We start from the raw sequence: 20,860 nt of genomic DNA, 5'->3' as shown, positions 1-20,860 counted from the left end.
TCCGTTTCGGACCACATATAGCCCTAATATCGAACGTAAATAAAGTCAATATAGCAAGCAAAGAAATATTGTAGAAATAGTTCCAAAGTTAAGTGTCACTGCACAACCTGGACATCCCAGCAATAAATGAGTTGTAAGCACCTATACGTTCGCAAACCATATACTGTATAACCATATATAAACATAAATGATTTGGCATGGCAGAAATTCAGCAAAATGCGCACCCTGATTATGTCGTTAAAAACGCTAGTGTTGTGCATTAGTACACCTATTTCTGAACAATCATATTGCAATGTAGGCACCAAAATATATATTTTTAATTACTGTTATTTGTTGTTATATAATGGTTATTATTGTTCAATAAAAAATGTTTCATATTAGTGTTTGCTGATGTACTTGTCAATTTCAATCATTTAATCTATTTATTTGATTAATAACTATTTTTTGTATGACATTTTATTCATTTTTATTTAAACCTTATTGTTGTTGTTGTTGTTTTTTAGTGTTTTTTTTATTTATTTTTATATTCATTAAAACGCTGATTCATTCTATAACGAAGCAAGATTGTAAACAAGGAAATTATTTTAACATGGAACAACCCCAGCTGCAACCAACAAGCAAATGGCTTCGGGGTGAAGCTAATTCTGACACTTCACTTCAAAGAGATTGTCATGGGAAATTCCTTTAACCAAAGGAATGATACTCACAAAGATATCAACCTTTTGTCTCAGTGCCTGAACATTTTAATAACATTGTTGAAGACGTAAATAAAATTATCAAAATAAAAAGAATACGACGTTGCTTAAAGTGGTTATGAACAAGTATTAACTTCTAAGTTATACACAAATTTGTATCCAGTACTGATACAAATGAGTATGTGTTGCTGTGATATCTAAGTTAATAGTCCTTTTGCACCATGCTGGTGATAACAAAGTGTAACCTGACAATGTGTTGGCACTATGGTAATTAAAGAGTACATATTCTTCAATTTATAGAATATTTTTTACATTTACATTTATTAATTTAGCGGACGCTTTTATCCAAAAACGACTTACAAATGAGAACAAAGCAGTGAAACTAACAATAGGACAGATATGCAAGTGCTATGACCCTTCCCAGTTTAATCTAACGCTTACATGTACTTTTTTTTAATAGATATAGAATAGAAAATAATTAGTATTAATGGATCAAGTGTTGCCGAAAAAGATGCGGGTTCCCACCCACTTTTTAAAAATAGATGCAGCGTCTTCAGCCGTTTCTTGAAAGTGCTATGGACTCAGCAGCTCTGGGTTCGCTTGCAGAGCGCAAGTTTCTGGATGGCACGTAAGTCTGAAGTAATGAGTTTAGGTAAAAGGGAGAAGAGCCAGTTGTTCTGTAGGCAAACGTCAGTGACTTGAAAATACACAATATAATTTGTTTCAGAAGTTCTTTAATTACAACTTAATATAACAACAATGTTCAGTTTTAACGGCATGCCATTTAAACAGGAAAGTAACAGCTCCACAAAATTAAAAACATGGTCAATAAAACTTGTACAACTGTGTAATTATTCAAGCATTACTGTTTTAACATGTTTAAATGGCAAGCCAAGTAAGCATTCACAACTTAAAATAGATTTACAAGAAATTTAAAAGGCATGTTTTAAAGATGTTATTAAAAAGACATTGAACATACAAGATGTGAATGAGCTTAATCACATTAGTTTGATCGGAGTATTGTGTTTACACGAGTGAAAGTTTAATCGCAATATTAATCGCAATATTAATCGCAATATTGCCAAAATCCCATTAAAATTGCATTATGTAACACAATCAATGTGTGAAGAAATTGCTTTATCCTTATGAACATTCGACCAGAGAAATGAAAATAATGTTGTTATTGTTAATGTTTGTTCCAAATGACTTGGAGATGAGGAACACAAATGAAGATAGCAAAGGGGGACAACTGACCCCCAATTCACATTCATTTTATAGGCTACAAAAAGGTGCAATGAACAGTGTCATTGAACAGTGCTAAACATCTCCATTTGGGTTATGTTTGAAGTAAGTTGGCCTAACTGTTTTTTGGAGGGTGAAAAAACAACAAAAAACATGACAAATCTTTTTTTCTTTTTCTTTTTTCTTCAAAATCTCTTATGCTTTGTGTGCTGCACCTTGCCTTAAATGATTTCATTACAGCCATAACTTCGGTACCTGTCCCAGCACACCATGGCGCCCCAATAGGGCAGGCAAGCCAGGCAATTGCCTGGGGCCCCGCATTTTAAGGGGCCCCCGAGGGCTGATAATTCAAACAATCAGGAATGTTAATATAAAGACGCAGCAACATCTCTGCATCCCCCTTAGTGGGGCCCCTCTCTCGTTACGCTGGTTATGCGGTTACCAGCTCGCCTCAGCCGCCTTTTTCAAACTGGAGCAGCGCTTACTCGCAGCAGGTATGTAGAAAATGCATGATTTGATTTGTTAAACATGAAAATGACTTCTCCGTCTGGCATGGCCGCTCGCTCTAACCTTAACCTAGATAAATGTGCGCTATTATTAGGTGCAAATCCAAGTGTTTGTGCGGAATGTGGAGCGCGCACTGCATGACATTTTGGAGGCGCCGGCGACGTCACTTGGATTTTCCTATCAACAGTGGAAACAACTTAAAATACTCCATCATTTCTGTCCATACAGAAAAGAATAATGCATCTGTCGCAACTACTTTTATTTGTGTAAACTCACAATAACAATAAAACGTTGTGCTTTCGTAAAATAAAATAAAACAATCAGGGCGCGCTTTCATGGTCTCCGTTAACTGGAGCGCGTCTCAAAAATAAATAGAAACACAGCGTATACTAGCCTCAAATACATGAGAAATATATCTATATAAAGCTTGAGCGCGGAATAGGCTATTCCTCCATGCATCCAGTATTTAAGCAGAAATATATATATATATAGCCTATTATATATAATTATATATAATTTTTTTGGATAATATATCTTCATTACATAGCCTAGATATAATTGTACAAAATTAAAAAAGTAGCCTAGTCAAAACACAAAACATCTAACAGAACATATGTTGTTTAATTTTTACGACATTGTGTACTTATTTTTTAAATGAACGAAATATCAGTCTTCATCTTTATAACAGAAGACATAATACAATACAGCAATCTTCAAGATACAGTAAATCTTCAAACTAATTTTGCCTGGGGCCCCCACTCAGTGTTGGTTTGCCTGTTAGTTAGTAATACACTTTCAGCTAAAAGTGATTATAGAGATACCACCAGGGTATAATATTACACAAAAAATTGCATTCCCACTGTTCTCATTATAAGAAAAAATATGCAGCCAGAAGAGAGAAAGAAAAAAAAAACACTCCATCAGTTTTAATTTAATTAATTAATTATTTTATGTGTCATTTAATGGCAGAATAATATAACAAAAGATTGGAATAAATGTATACATTACATTTTACATAATTAAGAAAATATAAAAAAATTGAATTTTTGCTCGCGTGCTAAGCCCGCGAATCTGGCCGAGGGTATATAAGCGGCTGTCTCGGTGCTTATCGCGCGCATTGCTTCCGGATACAGAGATGTGAGTATTCAAGTAGCCTAGCCTATGTAACCAATTGATTTAAATTACATTTACAACTGAAAATATGAATTATAAAATCACAAATATGACAATTAACAATATGACCAGAGTAAATAATACAATTAAGTTATATGGGATAGCCTGATGAGCCTGTGAGGGAATGTGAGCCTGATTGGTTTTCTCAACTAAGTTATTTTAACCACTAAAAATAAGTTATCTCATAAAAGTGAATATCAAGGAACATATTAAGATATGTAAAGGTTAATTGACTATCTTTTTCTTGTAAATGTACATCTTACAAGCGTCCTTATAGGCCTAACTTACAATCTTCCGTTAAATACCGTTAGATGTATGACGTCATTTGAGAGACGCGCTCGCGCTCTTTTAGTTAGAGTTTGTTTGCCATGTTAACGTTACTTTGGAGGAACAGTATTATTATTAGTAGGCTAGTAGTAGGGTTTCCAAGGGTCACAATCCTACAGATTTTAGGTTAGGCTAGGAAGCGATAGGTTAGGCTACTATAGGAAGCGATTGGCAGGAGAGTTTGATCAGGTTTGGAGCAAAACTCAGCAGGACTGATCGATTTTGTCCCCACCACTTTTTGAAACATCTTGCGGCAAGGATGTACCTAATAAAAATAAATAAAACATATCCATTTAACCAGCGGAGTTTTTTAAATCAAGAGTGCTCCTTGCCTGCTATAAGTGGCGCGCGGATACAGTGTTCTCAGTTGTGACTCGCGCACAGTCCACACGGACACGCGCTTTAACGACGTTGCGGAGTCTTTCTATTTGTTCTGGTGAAATCACAAAACAAAACTCACACAAACGTGTCCCTGCTTGACATACAACCACTGATGAACATATTCGGTTTTGAAGACAGAAAAAAAAAACTATTCGAGTGCGGATGAACCCAGAATTTCTGACTCGCTTGCAAAAATTCTTCTCACATAGCCCATGAAAGCACACAAACTACTTTTACAGTGAACATGTGGAGAAGCAATGCATTTATTTACATGAAAATGCTCGATACTAACAATGCTAATTACTAGCAACAAATTAAAATCCAATGTATTTATTGGCATAATGCAGCATACATGAAACTTAAGGACTGTTACCAGGTTTGATAAATATATATTTTTCACTTCTTTGTTTTATTAGATTTTGGATTGTCTTCCTCTGCCTCATCAGTTTTAATTTCACGGTAAGTAGGCTATACTATTACTTAGCTGCTCTTAAATGTGTTGTCAGTAATATATGTTGTATATTTTATTTTTAAACTTACATTGAATATTTATATTTGGTCTTTTTTTTTTTTTTTGTGATGAGACAACTATCCATAGGATATTCACGTAGATTCAGAAATTAAGAGAACACTGCAAAGTTATTTATAGGTATGCTTTTGAGTAAAAATAATATTTTATTTTATTTTATTCTAAGCTACTGAAAACATTTCTCCCAAATTCCAAATAATCAAATTGTCATTTAGATACATTTTTTTTGCAGAAAATTGCAAACAAATATGCAGTGTTTTCAGATCTCAAATAATGCAAACAAAACAAATTCAACCCTAACCCTTACCCTTTTTTAAACTAGACAATACTAATGTTTTAACTTACAGTTCAGAAATCAATATTTTGTGGAATTCATCCCAGCTCATCCCAAACCTGCGTCCAAGCCCTCCACAGACTATCATCAAGACCTCACTTCAGCCCGTGAGCTCGCTCAGAGTCCGCTCCAGCCCATGAGCTCGCTCCAGCCCGTTAGCTCGCTCCAGAGTCCGCTCCAGCCCGTGAGCTCGCTCCAGCCCATGAGCTCGCTCCAGCCCATGAGCTCGCTCCAGCCCGTGAGCTCGCTCCAGCCCGTGAGCTCGCTCCAGAGTCCGCTCCAGCCCGTGAGCTCGCTCCAGAGTCCGCTCCAGCCCGTGAGCTCGCTCCAGCCCGTTAGCTCGCTCCAGAGTCAGCTCCAGCCCATGAGCACATAGTTCCACCACTCTGTTATATTTTCAAAGTTACAATGACTTATTAGTAAAGTTTTATTTCTGTCAAATGAGGGATATATAGTTTTTAATATCTGTGTTGTGAAAATTTAGGATGCAATTTTATTTTATTTGTTAAGAAATCACTAAAATGTGTTCATTATGCATTTTAAAGTATTTATTTGTAGATGTAACTACAAGACAGTAGCAGTCAAATAGTAACAGTCAAAATAAATGGGAACCATCCCCCCTCCATCCCACACAGAAATCATACTGTTAATATTTAGTTCTTTCATTTTCATGGACTTTTTGTATTCATGAGTTTCATGTACGATATCACGATTTTTGATTGTCGACAATTAAAATGTATCGGGCAATTCCATGCAAATGTCATCCATACCATGAAAAAATAAAGTTTTTACCTAAAGATCAAAACCCTTTTTAAGTTGTCCATTTAGGTGTGCAATATACTGTATTGTGCTGTATCAGAAATGAAGAAAATTATGAGGTCACAACGCTTCAGTGCACTGTCACGTCCATGGCATTTTAAAGATAACGTTTATAACAATTATAAATACAAATAACATGAAACTTTATATGCAAAGCTAAATTACGCTTATGTTTATTAGGATCGACATTTAATCCAACTGCTTTGCTCTGAACAACCATAATAATGTGTTACGGACGCTTCAAATTAATGCATGACTACGGATTACATAAGTAGAGAGTTTCCTGTTTTGAATAGTTTTGTTTAAAAGTAGACATTTCATATGCTTTTCAAGTATTTCAAGTAACTTTCTATATAGCTATATGTAGTAATAGGGCTATTATAATAGGGACCGTGAGCTCAATAATAATAAAATGTTGATAATAATCATAAATATTTGTTGAGCATCAAATCATCATATTAGAATGATTTCTAAATGATCATGTAATGAAGACTGGAGTACTGATGCTGAAAATTCAGCTTTAATCACAGAAATAAATTATATTTTATTGTATTATCATGTTCAAATGCACCTTTCACACGGACGTGATAACATAATCAGACCGTATTTGCTTTCAATTCGATTTTTTCCGTTTACACGTGGACATGAGGCTGTACGCTGTTTTTCAGTTTGTGGGCTAATTAATGCCATAATAGTAATAAAAAATAAATTAGATTTACACAACAAACAAATCCTATTTTTTTCAAGACAAGCTTTTTTACTCTGAGTGAATGACCGAGTTACTTGTCCGAAGGACAAACACATGACAAAGCTTAATGACAAGCCCAGCGGTCTGTACACTCTAAACAATGCTGGGTTGTCTTAACCCAATTTTGAGTCAAATATGGACAAACCCAAACGGTGGGTTAAATTTTTTTAATTTAATGTAACCCAACGGCTGGATTAGTCCATATTTGACCCATAGTTGGGTTGAAACAACCTAGCATTTTTTAGAGTCTACACTTAAAAGGATAGTTCACCCAAAAATGAAAACTGTCATCATTTATTTTTTCTACAGACATCTGTAGCATTGTTAAAATGGCCTCAGATTATCTTAAAAACTGGAGGAAGGTCAATTCTATGGTAAAGAAGCTAGCTGAGGATGACAGGGAAGAAGAGTTCATGGATGACATGTCCTATCTGGATTATGACGAGTTTGATGCTGTGGATGATGGCAGGGATCGAGAAAGATACAGTGTTGAAGGTCCAGACACAGAAGATGAAGTAATGGAGGAGGCACCTGAAATAGCTGGTGACCTAGATGAAAACAGATTGGACCTATGTAATGACTTGGCAGATTGGGCAGTGACCAATAATCAATCACACAAATCACTCAATGACTTGCTCCAAGTTCTACGTAATCATGGACACAATGACCTGCCTAAGGACTCACGGACACTTCTTTGTACTCCAAAAGTAGTGGAACGCCAGGCAAGATGTAACGGCGAATACATCTATTATGGTTTGGAAACTGGTATACGGTGCATACTTCTTCAGTGCCCAGCTTCACCAGATCACATTGCTGTCACCATTAATGTTGATGGTGTGCCATTATTCAGATCTAGTGCTGCTCAATTCTGGCCCATGCTGGCAAAGGTTGATGGATTTGAGCCTTTTATCATCTGCCTGTTTAGTGGCATGACAAAACCTGCACCATTGGAAGACTATGTCCAAGACCTGGTAGAAGAAATTAAGAGGCTCAGGGAAAATGGAATTCAACACAATGGAAATGTCATACAGGTTCACATAAAAGCCTTTATCTGTGATGCTCCAGCAAGAGCTTTCTTGAAAAACATAATCTACCACACTGGATACCACAGCTGTGAGAGGTGTGAAGAGGAGGGTGAATGGTTGGGTAAAATAGTGTTCAACAGCAAGGATACATCCCCTAGCAGGACAGATGAAAAGTTCAGCCAGATGGCCTACAGAGCAAAACACCAGAATGGGGAGACACCACTGATCAGAGCAGGCATTCCATGTGTTGGCTCTTTTGTTCTTGATTACATGCACCTTGTTTGTCTTGGGGTTGTGAGGCGCATCCTGTACTACCTGTGCAGGATCCCCAATCCTCGTAGACTCTCTCCGAGACAGAGAGCTGAACTCTCCAGTGAACTCATTAAGCTGAGGAACTCAATGCCCAGTGAGATGGCAAGGAAACCCAGATCCCTTCAGGAGTTGGATAGATGGAAAGCCACCGAGTTCCGGCAGTTCCTGCTGTACACTGGACCAGTGATACTCCATGGAATTGTGGACCAGGATTTATACCACCACTTCCTTTGCCTGACGATTGGAATGTCGATCCTTCTTTCTGCAGATCGTGAGCGGAGAAACCACTTTCTACCATATGCAGCAGACCTCCTTAATCACTTTGTCATCAATAGTGCTGAGGTCTATGGAAATAAATTCACTGTCTACAATGTGCATAACGTAAAACACCTCCATGAAGATGTTGCACATTTTGATTGTTCGTTAAATGAAATATCTGCTTTCCCTTTTGAGAACCATCTGAAAACCATCAAGAAGCTTGTCAAGACCAGCCATAACCCTTTGGTGCAAGTGGCAAAGCGTATGGCAGAGAAGGAGCGTACACAAAAAAATACGAAACAGAAGCAAACTCGCATGCAGCCAGTGTCAGCAAAGCAGAGGGACAGCTGTTTTTTGCTCAAAGATGGTAGCGTAGCTTTTGTAACTGAAGAAAAAACAGATGGCAAATTAGTTTGCAGTGTCATCCCAGATCACCAGACCTCCAACCTATTTGAAAAGCCTTGCCAGTCTAAACTCCTAGACATTGCTTTTGTCAGCAGTACCTACAGCACAGCTAAAACACAACTACTACAAAGCCAGGACTTGAAAACAAAAGCTGTATGTCTACCACACTGTGGAGGATATGCCATCTTCCCTTTGTTGCATGAAATATAATGAAAAATGAAGCATTCTTTTTTTTTTTTTTTTAGTTGCCCTTTTGTAGTTTCAGACATGGTTTTTGCAAGGGCTGTTTGGATTGAGGGTGACAAACATTTTGAGGGTGTCATCCCAAAAAACTGGATCCTTGAAGATGAGAAGATTGTGAGATGGCCAAAGACCCAGGTGCAGTCAGCCCATAAAAAAAAGTTAAACCCCATGGAGGACTGGCTCACTTTCCTGCTGGTGAAAATAAAAATGACATCAGGTACAAATACACATAATGACCTACTGAATTTGGTGTTGTTATTATTTCTCTGCGTTATTTACATACAGGTTACTGTACATTTCTATTTAACTTGGTGATTTATTTTGTAGAAAACGAGAAAGACTGTGAGCTTTATGATTACACGTCATCAGCCCAAACTGACCACGAAAATATCACCAATATGCCATATAAAAAGAGAGTTGTAAAAAAGAGGAAACATGACGATTATATGGAATGTAAGTGCATAATTGTTCTCCAAAATATTTTATACATACAGGGCTCGACATAACGCTTGTCTGCTTGTCCGGGAGTGGATTTTTTGAAGGGGCAAGTGGAAGAGAATTTTACATGCCCGACCAGACAAGTAGACTGGTATCGGTTTCCCGATCACGTTGTTTCTTAGCGCGCTATGAAACCTCTTAAGGTATAAATTAATTAAAGGTATACCATTAGGCGTGTTCCCCGAACTATACCTTAGTAAGCCGCTTCGACGTTACCCGGTGCTGTCCGTGGCGATGGTGCTGAATTGGTTGATATCATTGGGCTCGAGAATCAATTAGCCTATTCTCTCGTGCAGGGGCTGCTTCACTGAGTTATGCGAGAAAGCGCTGTTCTTTATAAAAGAAGCGCTTCAGAAATAGTTGAAATTGCATTATAGGACTCATGGGATATTATAAAAAATAATCCAAACTATAATAGCCTATAATAGCCTAGCCTACATATTTTAAAATTCTATCATAAATTGCTGCCTCAATAACCATTTTTACAATTTTTTACGTGCTTTCATCTCTTTCCCATTTTTTGTTCGCTGATGTGGAGCTGCGATGAAATAGTGAACGTTCTTGTAAATACTTTCCAGCATTTCAGTAATAAAAGTGTAGCCCTACATCATACGGTACTCGGTAGTGATCAAAAAGGATTTAAACAGTGAATTTTGAATCTCTTCTTGTAAACTCAGAGATGTGGATTCAGATTTGCAATTAAATTCCCACCAAAAAACTGACAACATTGTTTGTCAAAAAACAATTTGGCCAGGGATTTTTACGAGGGTTGCGTGAGAAAAAACACTGACATTATGGATTCGGGCGGCAATAAAATCACTTACCTGATTTACATTTACCTGTAAATGTTTAAAATACCGTACGAGCCCGCCCAGCCCATGATAAACAATTAGTGTCCGAATAGGACTTAACTGACAGTAGCTTTCATTGGCCTTTGAAAGCGCTCCGCGTTTTTAACACAGTAGGCCTACGGGTTAACATACTGTGGTAAAAATACCAAATGTGGAGTTCTTATATTTGTAGCCTATATATGAACATATTACATATTATTAGCATATGATAGGCTACAGTTAAGCAACATTACACGACCAAGGGCCGTTTTCCTGAATACCATCACGATTGAAAATGTGACTGATTTCGTAGAACAGTTCAATAAATAAGTAGGCCTACTTACTTTTTTGACGCAATATTGACTGCTTTTGTTCTATTTCAGCAGCGAAAAAAGTTCCAAACAGAGACCACAGTAGAACCAAACTGCACCTCACAGCAACACTCAACCAGAGGGTTTCATTGCTTAATGATTCAGCGTTTGAACGAATCGATTCAATAACCTATTCATAAACAATTGCCTCAATCTTGAATGAATCAGCCATTTGAACGAATATTGACCAACACACACACACACACACACACACACACACACACACACACACACACACACACACACACACACACACACACACACACACACACACACACACACACACACACACACACACACACAGCATTTCTTATTTGTATATGAAAAAATATATATATTTTGAACAATCGCAAAACTTTATTTAATGTCTTTGTAATTTTGCAGTGTAGGTATTGATTTAGGATTGATGAAGCATATATTTTACAACATTAGGGGAAAAATGTTTCCTGTTAAAGGTAAAAAAAAAAAAAAAAATGTCCTTGGGGTAAATATCACAAAGATGTAGATTTAATTTCTAGAACTCTAAGAATGTTGCTACAGAATAAATTATATTTTTCCCCAGACAAGCAACTTTTTACAAAGGGAATGACCAACTTACTTGTCCAAAGGACAAGCACGTCAAGGCTTAATGTCGAGCCCTTCATTTTGTTTTGTTTTTTTTTACTTGCAAAAACAAGGCTTACTGATGTAATAATTGCAGGGTCGTTTAACTCAGAAGATGATGTCTCAAAAGTCAAGAACAAGTCAAGTGAGGGCGAATACATTTCTCGAAACCTATTAGAAATAAGGATTTTCTATGTTATTTTAGTTTTGTTTAGTTTAGGTTTATCACAGCATAGTGATGTATAAATACCATTTTGACTGTTTCAGATAAGAATTTGCAGGCATTTCCAAAGCCTCCCGAACTCCTGAAAAACCGAACTCCTGCTACCATTGTCCACACCACTTCTGAAGGTAAATCAAGAGTGCTAGCTTAATCCAGTGAACAGAGAACAGTATTGCTTATTGTAGTGACAGTAAATAATCACATTATTTAAGTTCTCTGTATAATATAAAAGTAAAAAAATAAGTAATTTCAAATCACATCAGATTAAAAAGGTCCTGTTTGATAGTTTTTTTCTTCTTGCAGAATTATCCATGGATCAGAATGACCAGTTGACTCAGAGCCAACAGCTGCCAGATTCATCTTCAGAAGATGATGAAATTGAAATTCCAGGTAATGTTAAGCTTTGTGTGTAACAATCACTACACTTTTTGGATGGTTCTGATGGGATAAGCTATGGAAGTGAGCTAAGCAACATCACATGAAAAAGTGCTGTTATTCTGGAGATGATTATGATGTTAATTGTTTGTTTGCATATGTTGAAGATAACCCTAGTCCAATAAGGGAGCGATCAAACTCCTCCAGTCGATCACACCATGGAAGTGATAGAAGGCACTCCACTTCTACTTCTAGACATGGTAAGAAAATCAACTTGTTAGATAAAATTGTTGCAGAACCATTGGTACATAGTGTGTGTATAGCCTACCTATGCAGACGCCACTGCATAAAGGATATGCGCCTACATGTGGCAGACTGTCTTTATATCTGATTGAAAAAGGAGGATTTAAACTATGTAGTAACTCATAATGTATTAACAAACCATAATGTAAATCCAGTTCAAATGTATTATTATTATTTATTATACTACTATATAATGTTATTATAAGAATAATTGCACTGTAAATTGCAATTGTTTGTGTTACAGTGCATTCCACCCCAATAAGGGAGCGATCAAACTCATCCATTCAGTCACACCATAGAAGGCACTCCACTTCTACTCTTAGACATGGTAAGATAATCAAATCAAAATTTTGGCAAGAAATAGGAGTTTTTATTTTTATTTGTTTGACACTGTAATATTATTGTGCATGTCGTATAACACTGTATTATTATTATTTATTATACTACTATATAATGTTATTATAACAATAATTGCACTGTAAATGATAAACAACAAATGGGAACACCAATGTTCATATGTTTAAAAAAATATAATTATAACAATGTTGGAGAGTTTATATTGTACTACTTTTCTCATATTGTTAATGTCTTTATCATATGGGATTTTTTTCTTATTTCATAAACATAAACATTTCACGTTTGTGTTACAGTGCATTCCACCCCAATAAGGGAGCGATCAAACTCATCCATTCGATCACACCATAGAAGGCACTCCACTTCTACTTCTAGACATGGTAAGATAATCAAATCAAAATTGTTGGCAAGAAATACCTAAGTTCATAATTTTGAGCTCATAATGTAATTTTTAAAACATACCCACCAAAACACTGTCATAATGTCATAACTGTAACAGCCTTTTAAAAAATAATCAAAACATTGGTATTTCCTTACAGTATATTTAAATAAATAAATAAATCCAACTTTACACTACCAACGAAATGCATCATATTTAAATATTCATGCAATTATTAATTCTACTACTATTACTGTACATTACTCATATATACATTAGCCGAAAATCACTTGTAGGCTTTAGTTAAAAGAGAATTTTGAATGTTTGTTTTTATTAGACAACAAAAAGGCATACATAATGTCAAATGAAAAACAGTGCACAATACCAACACAGTGTACAAAGAAAAGTATATATTGTATAATATATATATATATATATATATACTTTATTCTTATTTCATAAACATAAACATTTTCCTGTCTTCCTGTAACACATTTCATGTTGGTGTTACAGTGCATTCCACCCCAATAAGGGAGCGATCAAACTCATCCAGTCGATCACATTCTACTTCTAGACATGGTAAGATATTTAACTTGTTAGATAAAATAGTTGGCAAGAAGTACCTTAGCATGCTGTGTGTGTGTGTGTGTGTGTGTGTGTGTGTGTGTGTGTGTGTGTGTGTGTGTGTGTGTGTGTGTGTGTGTGTGTGTGTGTGTGTGTGTGTGTGTGTGTGTGTGTGTGTGTGTGTGTGTGTGTGTGTGTGTAAATTACAGATACATTAGACCCAACAGAAGACTCTAGTCACTCAAGTGACACTACAGCTTCAGATGCTAATTGTGATTAGCTGAGTGATTAGCTAAATCATGCTAAGAACATGTTAAGAACTCTATAAAACTCCACCGTTACCATCTAGCAACACCATAGTGACCAGCCAGAACACCATAGTAACCACCTACACTCAAAAAAAATTTGTGTCTAAACATAAGATTTATGTATTTGAATTGCATGTAAAATTCCCATGCATTTGGATTACATAGTTGTAACATAAACCAATCAATACTCTGAATGTGATTTATATTTGTCAGTCATATGTAAATGAAACAGGTAAGATTTATGTAATTGTATTAATAAACTGAATGTGATTTATATTTGTCAGTCATATGTAAATGAAACAGGTAAGATTTATGTAATAGTACACAGAAAAACGCCCATGTTAAATTAACACTGCTCAGTGTTCATATGTGTGCACACTACAGAGTTAAAGCGGTGTTGAAGTTAATGAGATAATTAAGTGATGATTGAGCATTAATTATGAACACCTGTAGTTAACAAGCAGAATCACTGAAGGAAAGAGAAACACAAGAACTACAACTGACTTCAGCCACAGCCTTAGATGAAATCAACTGAAGAGAAAAGAAGACATTAAATCTGTGAAGATCTCAGCAGAGGAGGATTAAACAACTCCACAAACAGCATTACCAGCTTCACTTATTACTAACCAGACTGACTTTATTTCATTTCCGTTTGAATTAAATCAATAGTTGTATTTTAAAGTCACCATGATGGTGGTTAGTGTTTGCTTTAGTTGGGCTCTTGACCATTGACTCTTTAATATAAAATTTTCTCTGACTGCTATAATTATGAGTTTATAAAACACGTTTGTTGCAGTGAAAAAGCCAAGAGAAAAAAAGATCAGGTGATGTTGGCTGTTTATTGATGATGACAAAGTCATCATCATGTAATTGCCTCATTCGCTGATCTTGTTCAGTGTCTAATGCTTTTTAATATTGTTTTATTCATAACAGAAGCCATTTGATTTTACAGCATGAAATCTAACAGTGTTGTTTATCAAACAATATACTTTTTTTTTCTTCTTTTTTATAGTTAGTGCACAAAAACCTTTCATCTATGGCATTACTTAGACTCACACAGACATCAAGAAACAGCATATGAATCTCAACAATGGTGACAAAAGATACAAAAAATCCTGATGCATAATTTATTAATGCCGCAATGCATGCTGGGAGATATGGGTGAGTTTTGATTTGTGGTACCCAGCATGCACTGCAGTATGAATCATTTCATTGATTGTCACCATTGTTGAGAGTCATACACTGATTCTTGATGTCTAAGTAATAATGTAGAAGAGAAAGTTCAATGCACTAAAAGTTTTTAAAATTCTTTATATTATTTGATTAACTGTTGGATCTAATGCTGTCAGGTCACACAGCTACTATAATAAATAAAACAAAATCACATAACCCCAATAATCAAAGCATTAGACACTGAAAAAGATAAGTGATTCAGGCCACAATATGATGATAACACCATCAATAAACAGCCAACATCACCTGATCTCTTTTTCTCTTGGCTTTTTCACTGCAACAAATGTGTTTTATAAACACATAATTATAGCAGTCAGAGAAAATTTTATATTAAAGAGTCAATGGTCAAGAGCCCAACTAAAGCAAACGCTAACCACCATCATGGTGACTTTAAAATACAACTATTGATTTAATTCAAACGGAAATGAAATAAAGTCAGTCTGGTTAGTAATAAGTGAAGCTGGTAATGCTGTTTGTGGAGTTGTTTAATCCTCCTCTGCTGAGATCTTCACAGATTTAATGTCTTCTTTTCTCTTCAGTTGATTTCATCTAAGGCTGTGGCTGAAGTCAGTTGTAGTTCTTGTGTTTCTCTTTCCTTCAGTGATTCTGCTTGTTAACTACAGGTGTTCATAATTAATGCTCAATCATCACTTAATTATCTCATTAACTTCAACACCGCTTTAACTCTGTAGTGTGCACACATATGAACACTGAGCAGTGTTAATTTAACATGGGCGTTTTTCTGTGTACTATTACATAAATCTTACCTGTTTCATTTACATATGACTGACAAATATAAATCACATTCAGTTTATTAATACAATTACATAAATCTTATCTGTTTCATTTAGATATGACTTAAAAATATGAATCACATTCAGAGTATTGATTGGTTTATGTTACAACTATGTAATCCAAATGCATGGGAATTTTACATGCAATTCAAATACATAAATCTTATGTTTAGACAAATTTTTTTTTTGAGTGTAGCAACCACCCAGAATACATTAGCAACCACCCTGAAACCCTTAGCAACCTGTTAAAGCACCCTAGCAACCACCCCATAGACTTACATTGAAAATAGTTGAGAGCATCAGAGCAAAAAATAAATTAAAAAATTACAAATTCTAGACATGGTAACTAATTAGATTACATTGTTGTGTAACTGATTTTGGGGGGGTGGACAATTTCAAGTAGAACATGACCAAGTATAAAATTAAAATACAAATCAAAAGAAGTGCATCTGTTTAGTTTGTAGTTCCTATCTTGAAAATGCAATATGAAGTGCAGCTATTTTTTCTCTTTCTCTTGGTATGAACTGAGTTTTAAATGTTTATTTCAGAAACACCAAGGGCTCCAACTGGCCACAGCATGGATGTATTTCCAATGCCCACATCCAGTAAGTAATTACTTTGTCTTGTATATTTGTAGATAGGCATAAAGCATACTGTTTTTGTATTAATCTTTATATGACCATTTGAATTTGAATGGCATCCTATTGTGATAATTAACCAGACAATAACAATTACATTTATTAAGAATTACAGTTTTTACTATCTGAAATTAAATTTTTGATATTTGTATTTCCACAAGTGATTTCCCAATGTTTTGATACCAAGAATTGGTAAACCACATGTTTACTAGTCAAATTCCATTACTGATATCAAGATGAATAATTTAATATAGTGACATTTGAATTTATTATTGATTATATAGTTGATCATTAATATTCTTGTCAAATGTTTTTAACTTTTTAGAATTCCAGAAATGTGTCCTCAAAAAGCTGGTGGAGATCATGCAGGAGGTCCAGAGGATTGGAAGTGCAGAACCTAATAATTCTTCGTACCACATCAGAAGAATGGAGCTGATAGAGGAGCTGAACACCTTGGAGGAGAAGCTTCAAAATAATGAAGAGAGAGATGTTCTGGTAAAATAGAATTATTAACCAGTTTGCTTATTCTTTTCTTTAAAAAAAAAAAAAAAATTGTGCTAACAATGAACATTAAGTACTTACTTTCGGTAATAATGTAATTTATTCAATCAGTCCTGGATTTGTTTTTGTTTTTATTTTTATATTGCGGCCTAGAATGACTGATTTAGCTTTTCTCAAAAATTATTTCAATATTTGCAGCATTGTTATTTTATTTTATTTACAGTGAAACCCCACCAATAATAATAATACATATTATATTTAATAAGTTTTAGTGACAGTTAGTGTTAGTGAGTAGCTACAATTTACCTGTAAATATTTTTGTACATAAATATATTAAATTTATGTGTTTAAATTGTGTTCCTGGTCCCTCATGCACAATGCAATGATGACAATAGTATACTCATAATTCTACTTTACTGAAAATACAGAACTGTGTTTACTATAACACTATTTACAAACACATTTGGACTTGTCCTAACCAATAAAATTAAGTTCAACTGATTAGGTTAATGCAAGGACTGAAAATGTTTGTTACCAATATTGTATAGTAATAATGATATTTACTTTTTTCCTCTTAGATTACCCAGTTAAGTAAAGTTGGAGGCAAAAACATCAGGGACTGTTCAACAAAGATTTTGGATAGGTATGTACGATCAAGCATTCATTTCTTTAATCATAAAAGATTTGATTTCTGATAATAAAAGAAATGCCTGTTACCTTGACTCATCCCTTCTCACATCTCCTCTTTGCTACCTTGCACCAAGGAGGTGTAAGTAGAGGAGGTGTGAGTAGAGGAGGTGACTGATCACCTTTTCTCCATCTCTGTTTCCCACCACTTTCTTCCCCTCTTTCTTTCAGGCTGATGACCAACAATCTTATGGCACAGCTCAACATGAAGGGCCACGGCTCAAAAAAAGCATTTCAGTCAACAGCACTGTTCACCACTGTGATAGGTATATTCTGATTTTACTTTGAGCGTGCTTTATGGAATTCAAAGTGATGTAACAGAGCATTTAGAATAGACAGATTGGAAGAGAAACAGTACACAAAAATGATGGTTTGGTACCTCAGATTTTGAAGTCACCGTTTGGTTTTCAGTACAGCAGGGGGGGGAAACAAAGCATCATCTTTTTGTTGTTTGTTGTTGCATTTTTATTAAACAAAAATAAATAAATATTAAATTATAATTAAAATGTTTATCTTAATAATTTATAATAATACAATTATTCAATCAATAAAAATGTAATCAATTAAAAATAAAAATCTAATTTAAATGAATTAAAATACATCAAATACAAAAATGCATCTCATCTAATGTTGTAAGTTGTAGTATTATCCCCTCTAATCACTTTTAGCTGAAAGGGTATTAGGCCTAGTAACTAATACTAAGAGTGGGGGCCCCAGGCAAAATTATATAATGTAATATAATGTATATATATAATGTTATTATATTTTGGATAATATATCTTCATTACATAGAGATATAATTAGACAAAATTCAAAAAGTAGTCAAAACACAAAACATCTAACATCTAACAGAACATAAGTTGTTTATTTTTTTACAGCATTATGTGCTTATTATTTTTATTAACGAAATACCAATCTACATCTTTATAACAGAAGATACAATATAATACAGCAATCTTCAAGATACAGTAAATCTTCACATTTATAAAGGATTCTCACCTTAAAAACAGTCCTTTGCGTGGTGGAACAAACAATGCTATATAGAAATATATAGTTAGCATCTTAATTTAATCTTTGTTTTATTATCTTGTTAGTTCATTAATTATGTTAACTACTTATACTAATTTAACACAAAGAGCTAATTAATAATTATTAAATAATGTCAACTAGTAAATGCATTGATTAGAGTTGTCATGCATATAGGCTAAAGATTTTTAGTCTATATGCACGTTTATATTAATCTCTGCTTAAATACTGGATGCATGGAGGAATAGCCTTTTCCGCGCTCAAGCGCACTCATAAATCTTGCCGCAAAGCACCGACAAAAGCAGGCTGATAATAAATATGTCAGAAAAAAATAAGAGGCATTTTAAGTGTCTATTAATTAATAATATAATTAGTGTTTTCTAAATCAGCGGCTGCAAACATATCACCCTACATCTCCGCTGTAAAGTAGATGCGCCTTTAAAGAAATGCATCTTTCAGTCAGATTACACGATTAGACGGCTTTCGATTCGGATTTTTTCGTTTAAAAGTGGGCGTTTCAAGCTTTAGTGAGGCTGTCTGTGAGGCTAGTATAGCATAGTATAGTATAGTGTTTCAGTTCATTTTTGGGAAGCGCTTTAGTGTCACGCCAAGAAGAAAGCGCCCCCTGTTTGTTTATTTTTATTTTAGAAAAGCACGTTTTCTTGTTATTGTGAGTTTACACAAATAAATTAGTTGTAGTTGATGTATTATTCTTTTCAGTATTGGCCAGAAATGATGGAGTATTTTAAGTTGTTTCCACTGTTGATAGGAAAATGCAAGTGACCTCGCCGGCGCCTCCACCATGTCATGCAGTGCGCGCTCCACATTCCGCACAAACACTTGGATATGCACCTAATAATAGCGCACATTTATCTAGGTTAAAAATTATTTCTGCAGGTGCAGTGGTTAAACCATCACTGCAATCTCATGCGAAAATGCGAACCAAACTGAAAAGCCTGTGTACCGTTGCCTCTCTTAATTCTTGTTAGTAACAAACTGAACAGAACACTAATGTTTTTCTTTGTCATCATTACAGATGCAATCAAAAAGTGGAATAATAAGGCCACTGACCACGAAATATACAAAGCCGTGGGAGACCACCTTAAACATGCCCCTGGACGATCTGGCGGTGGGGGATATGTGGCTACAAACGAATAATGAGTGTTGTTCGTGTGTATTTGACGTGTCAATAAATGTTTTCTTGTTATTTTTTTGTCATTTGTTCTATTTTGAGTATTATTATTATTAATAATAATATATAGGCTAGTATAATATGATGAATCTATATAGAGTGGTGAATGACGTCACTTTGTAGGATATAATGAATATATTACATATATATTATTACATATTACATTATTATTACATAATAATTAATTTATGCTTGAAATTCGGATCTTTTTAACGACCAGGTTTAATCAGGTCTTTTTAACGACCTGAAAATGACGTCTTTTCCCCTTTCACTTTTCAACCAAATTTAGACCTAAAATGGACGTCTTTTTATAGACGTCTTTTCAACGACCTGAAAAAGACGGCTTTTCACCTTTCACTTTTCAACCAAAATGTAACGTTGTTTAGACGTCTTGCAAAGTCGTCTTTTCAACGTCTTTTCAACGAGTTTTTGCTGGGTGGGTATGCACTAGTCTGTCTAACTTGTGTAAATAAGAAATATCACTCACCCTATAAAGCCCACAACAATAAGAAAAGCAGTAGATAAGGCATTGGGGTTTCACTTTTATGTGTTTTTGTAGTGCTGTGCTTAACCAAATTTGAGTATTCATGAATATGATTTTAAAAATACAAAGTAAGAAAGTTGAGATCACATCTTTGCTGAAATGTATTGTGCTGTTGTTGTTAACAAGCCATGGTTAATTTGCTCTGCCTTAGGATTGCACGTGTCCTGGGACAGGAGAGGGTGTGAGTGGGAAACCCACTGCTGAAACTTGGCCCTGGTTTGTCCTCATGGATGATATGTTGGGACAGAGGCATTGCACCCTCATTGCCTCAATCCCTGAGGACACACCAGGGCCGAGTTCAGCAGTGTGTGACCAAGAAGAGGAAGAGCCAGAGGCAGCAGCATCAGCATCAGCACCAGGACCAGCAGCATCAGCACCAGCACCACGATGAAGGCAAGACAGAGAGGACGAGTTTTTGGACTTGATTAGAGAAGACATG

At 35.2% G+C, this 20,860-nt stretch overlaps 1 protein-coding gene and 1 long non-coding RNA gene across 2 annotated transcripts in view; both read left to right on the top strand.

Annotated features, from left to right (window-relative positions):
- LOC309476442 overlaps nucleotides 1-20,860 on the top strand; it is a 75,516-nt gene that overhangs the window by 22,279 nt on the left and 32,377 nt on the right. The window lies entirely within an intron of this gene.
- LOC309476784 (uncharacterized protein) lies at nucleotides 1,837-19,871 on the top strand. The gene is made up of 14 exons (XM_082139938.1): nucleotides 1,837-2,431; nucleotides 4,742-4,784; nucleotides 9,015-9,215; nucleotides 11,568-11,651; nucleotides 11,827-11,913; nucleotides 12,066-12,158; nucleotides 12,446-12,529; nucleotides 12,852-12,935; nucleotides 13,448-13,513; nucleotides 16,382-16,438; nucleotides 16,797-16,966; nucleotides 17,551-17,615; nucleotides 17,831-17,925; nucleotides 19,722-19,871. The coding sequence occupies exons 3-14, from the start codon at nucleotides 9,023-9,025 to the stop codon at nucleotides 19,841-19,843; spliced, it is 1,200 nt and encodes a 399-aa protein (XP_081996064.1). The 5' UTR covers nucleotides 1,837-2,431; nucleotides 4,742-4,784; nucleotides 9,015-9,022; the 3' UTR covers nucleotides 19,844-19,871.

Source organism: Leuciscus leuciscus (genome assembly GCF_965113295.1).
Source record: "Leuciscus leuciscus genome assembly, chromosome: 15".
NCBI classification, from domain to species: Eukaryota; Metazoa; Chordata; class Actinopteri; order Cypriniformes; family Leuciscidae; genus Leuciscus; species Leuciscus leuciscus.
The sequence above is the reverse complement of the archived record's forward strand: the minus strand, read 5'-3'. Positions and strand labels throughout refer to the sequence as shown.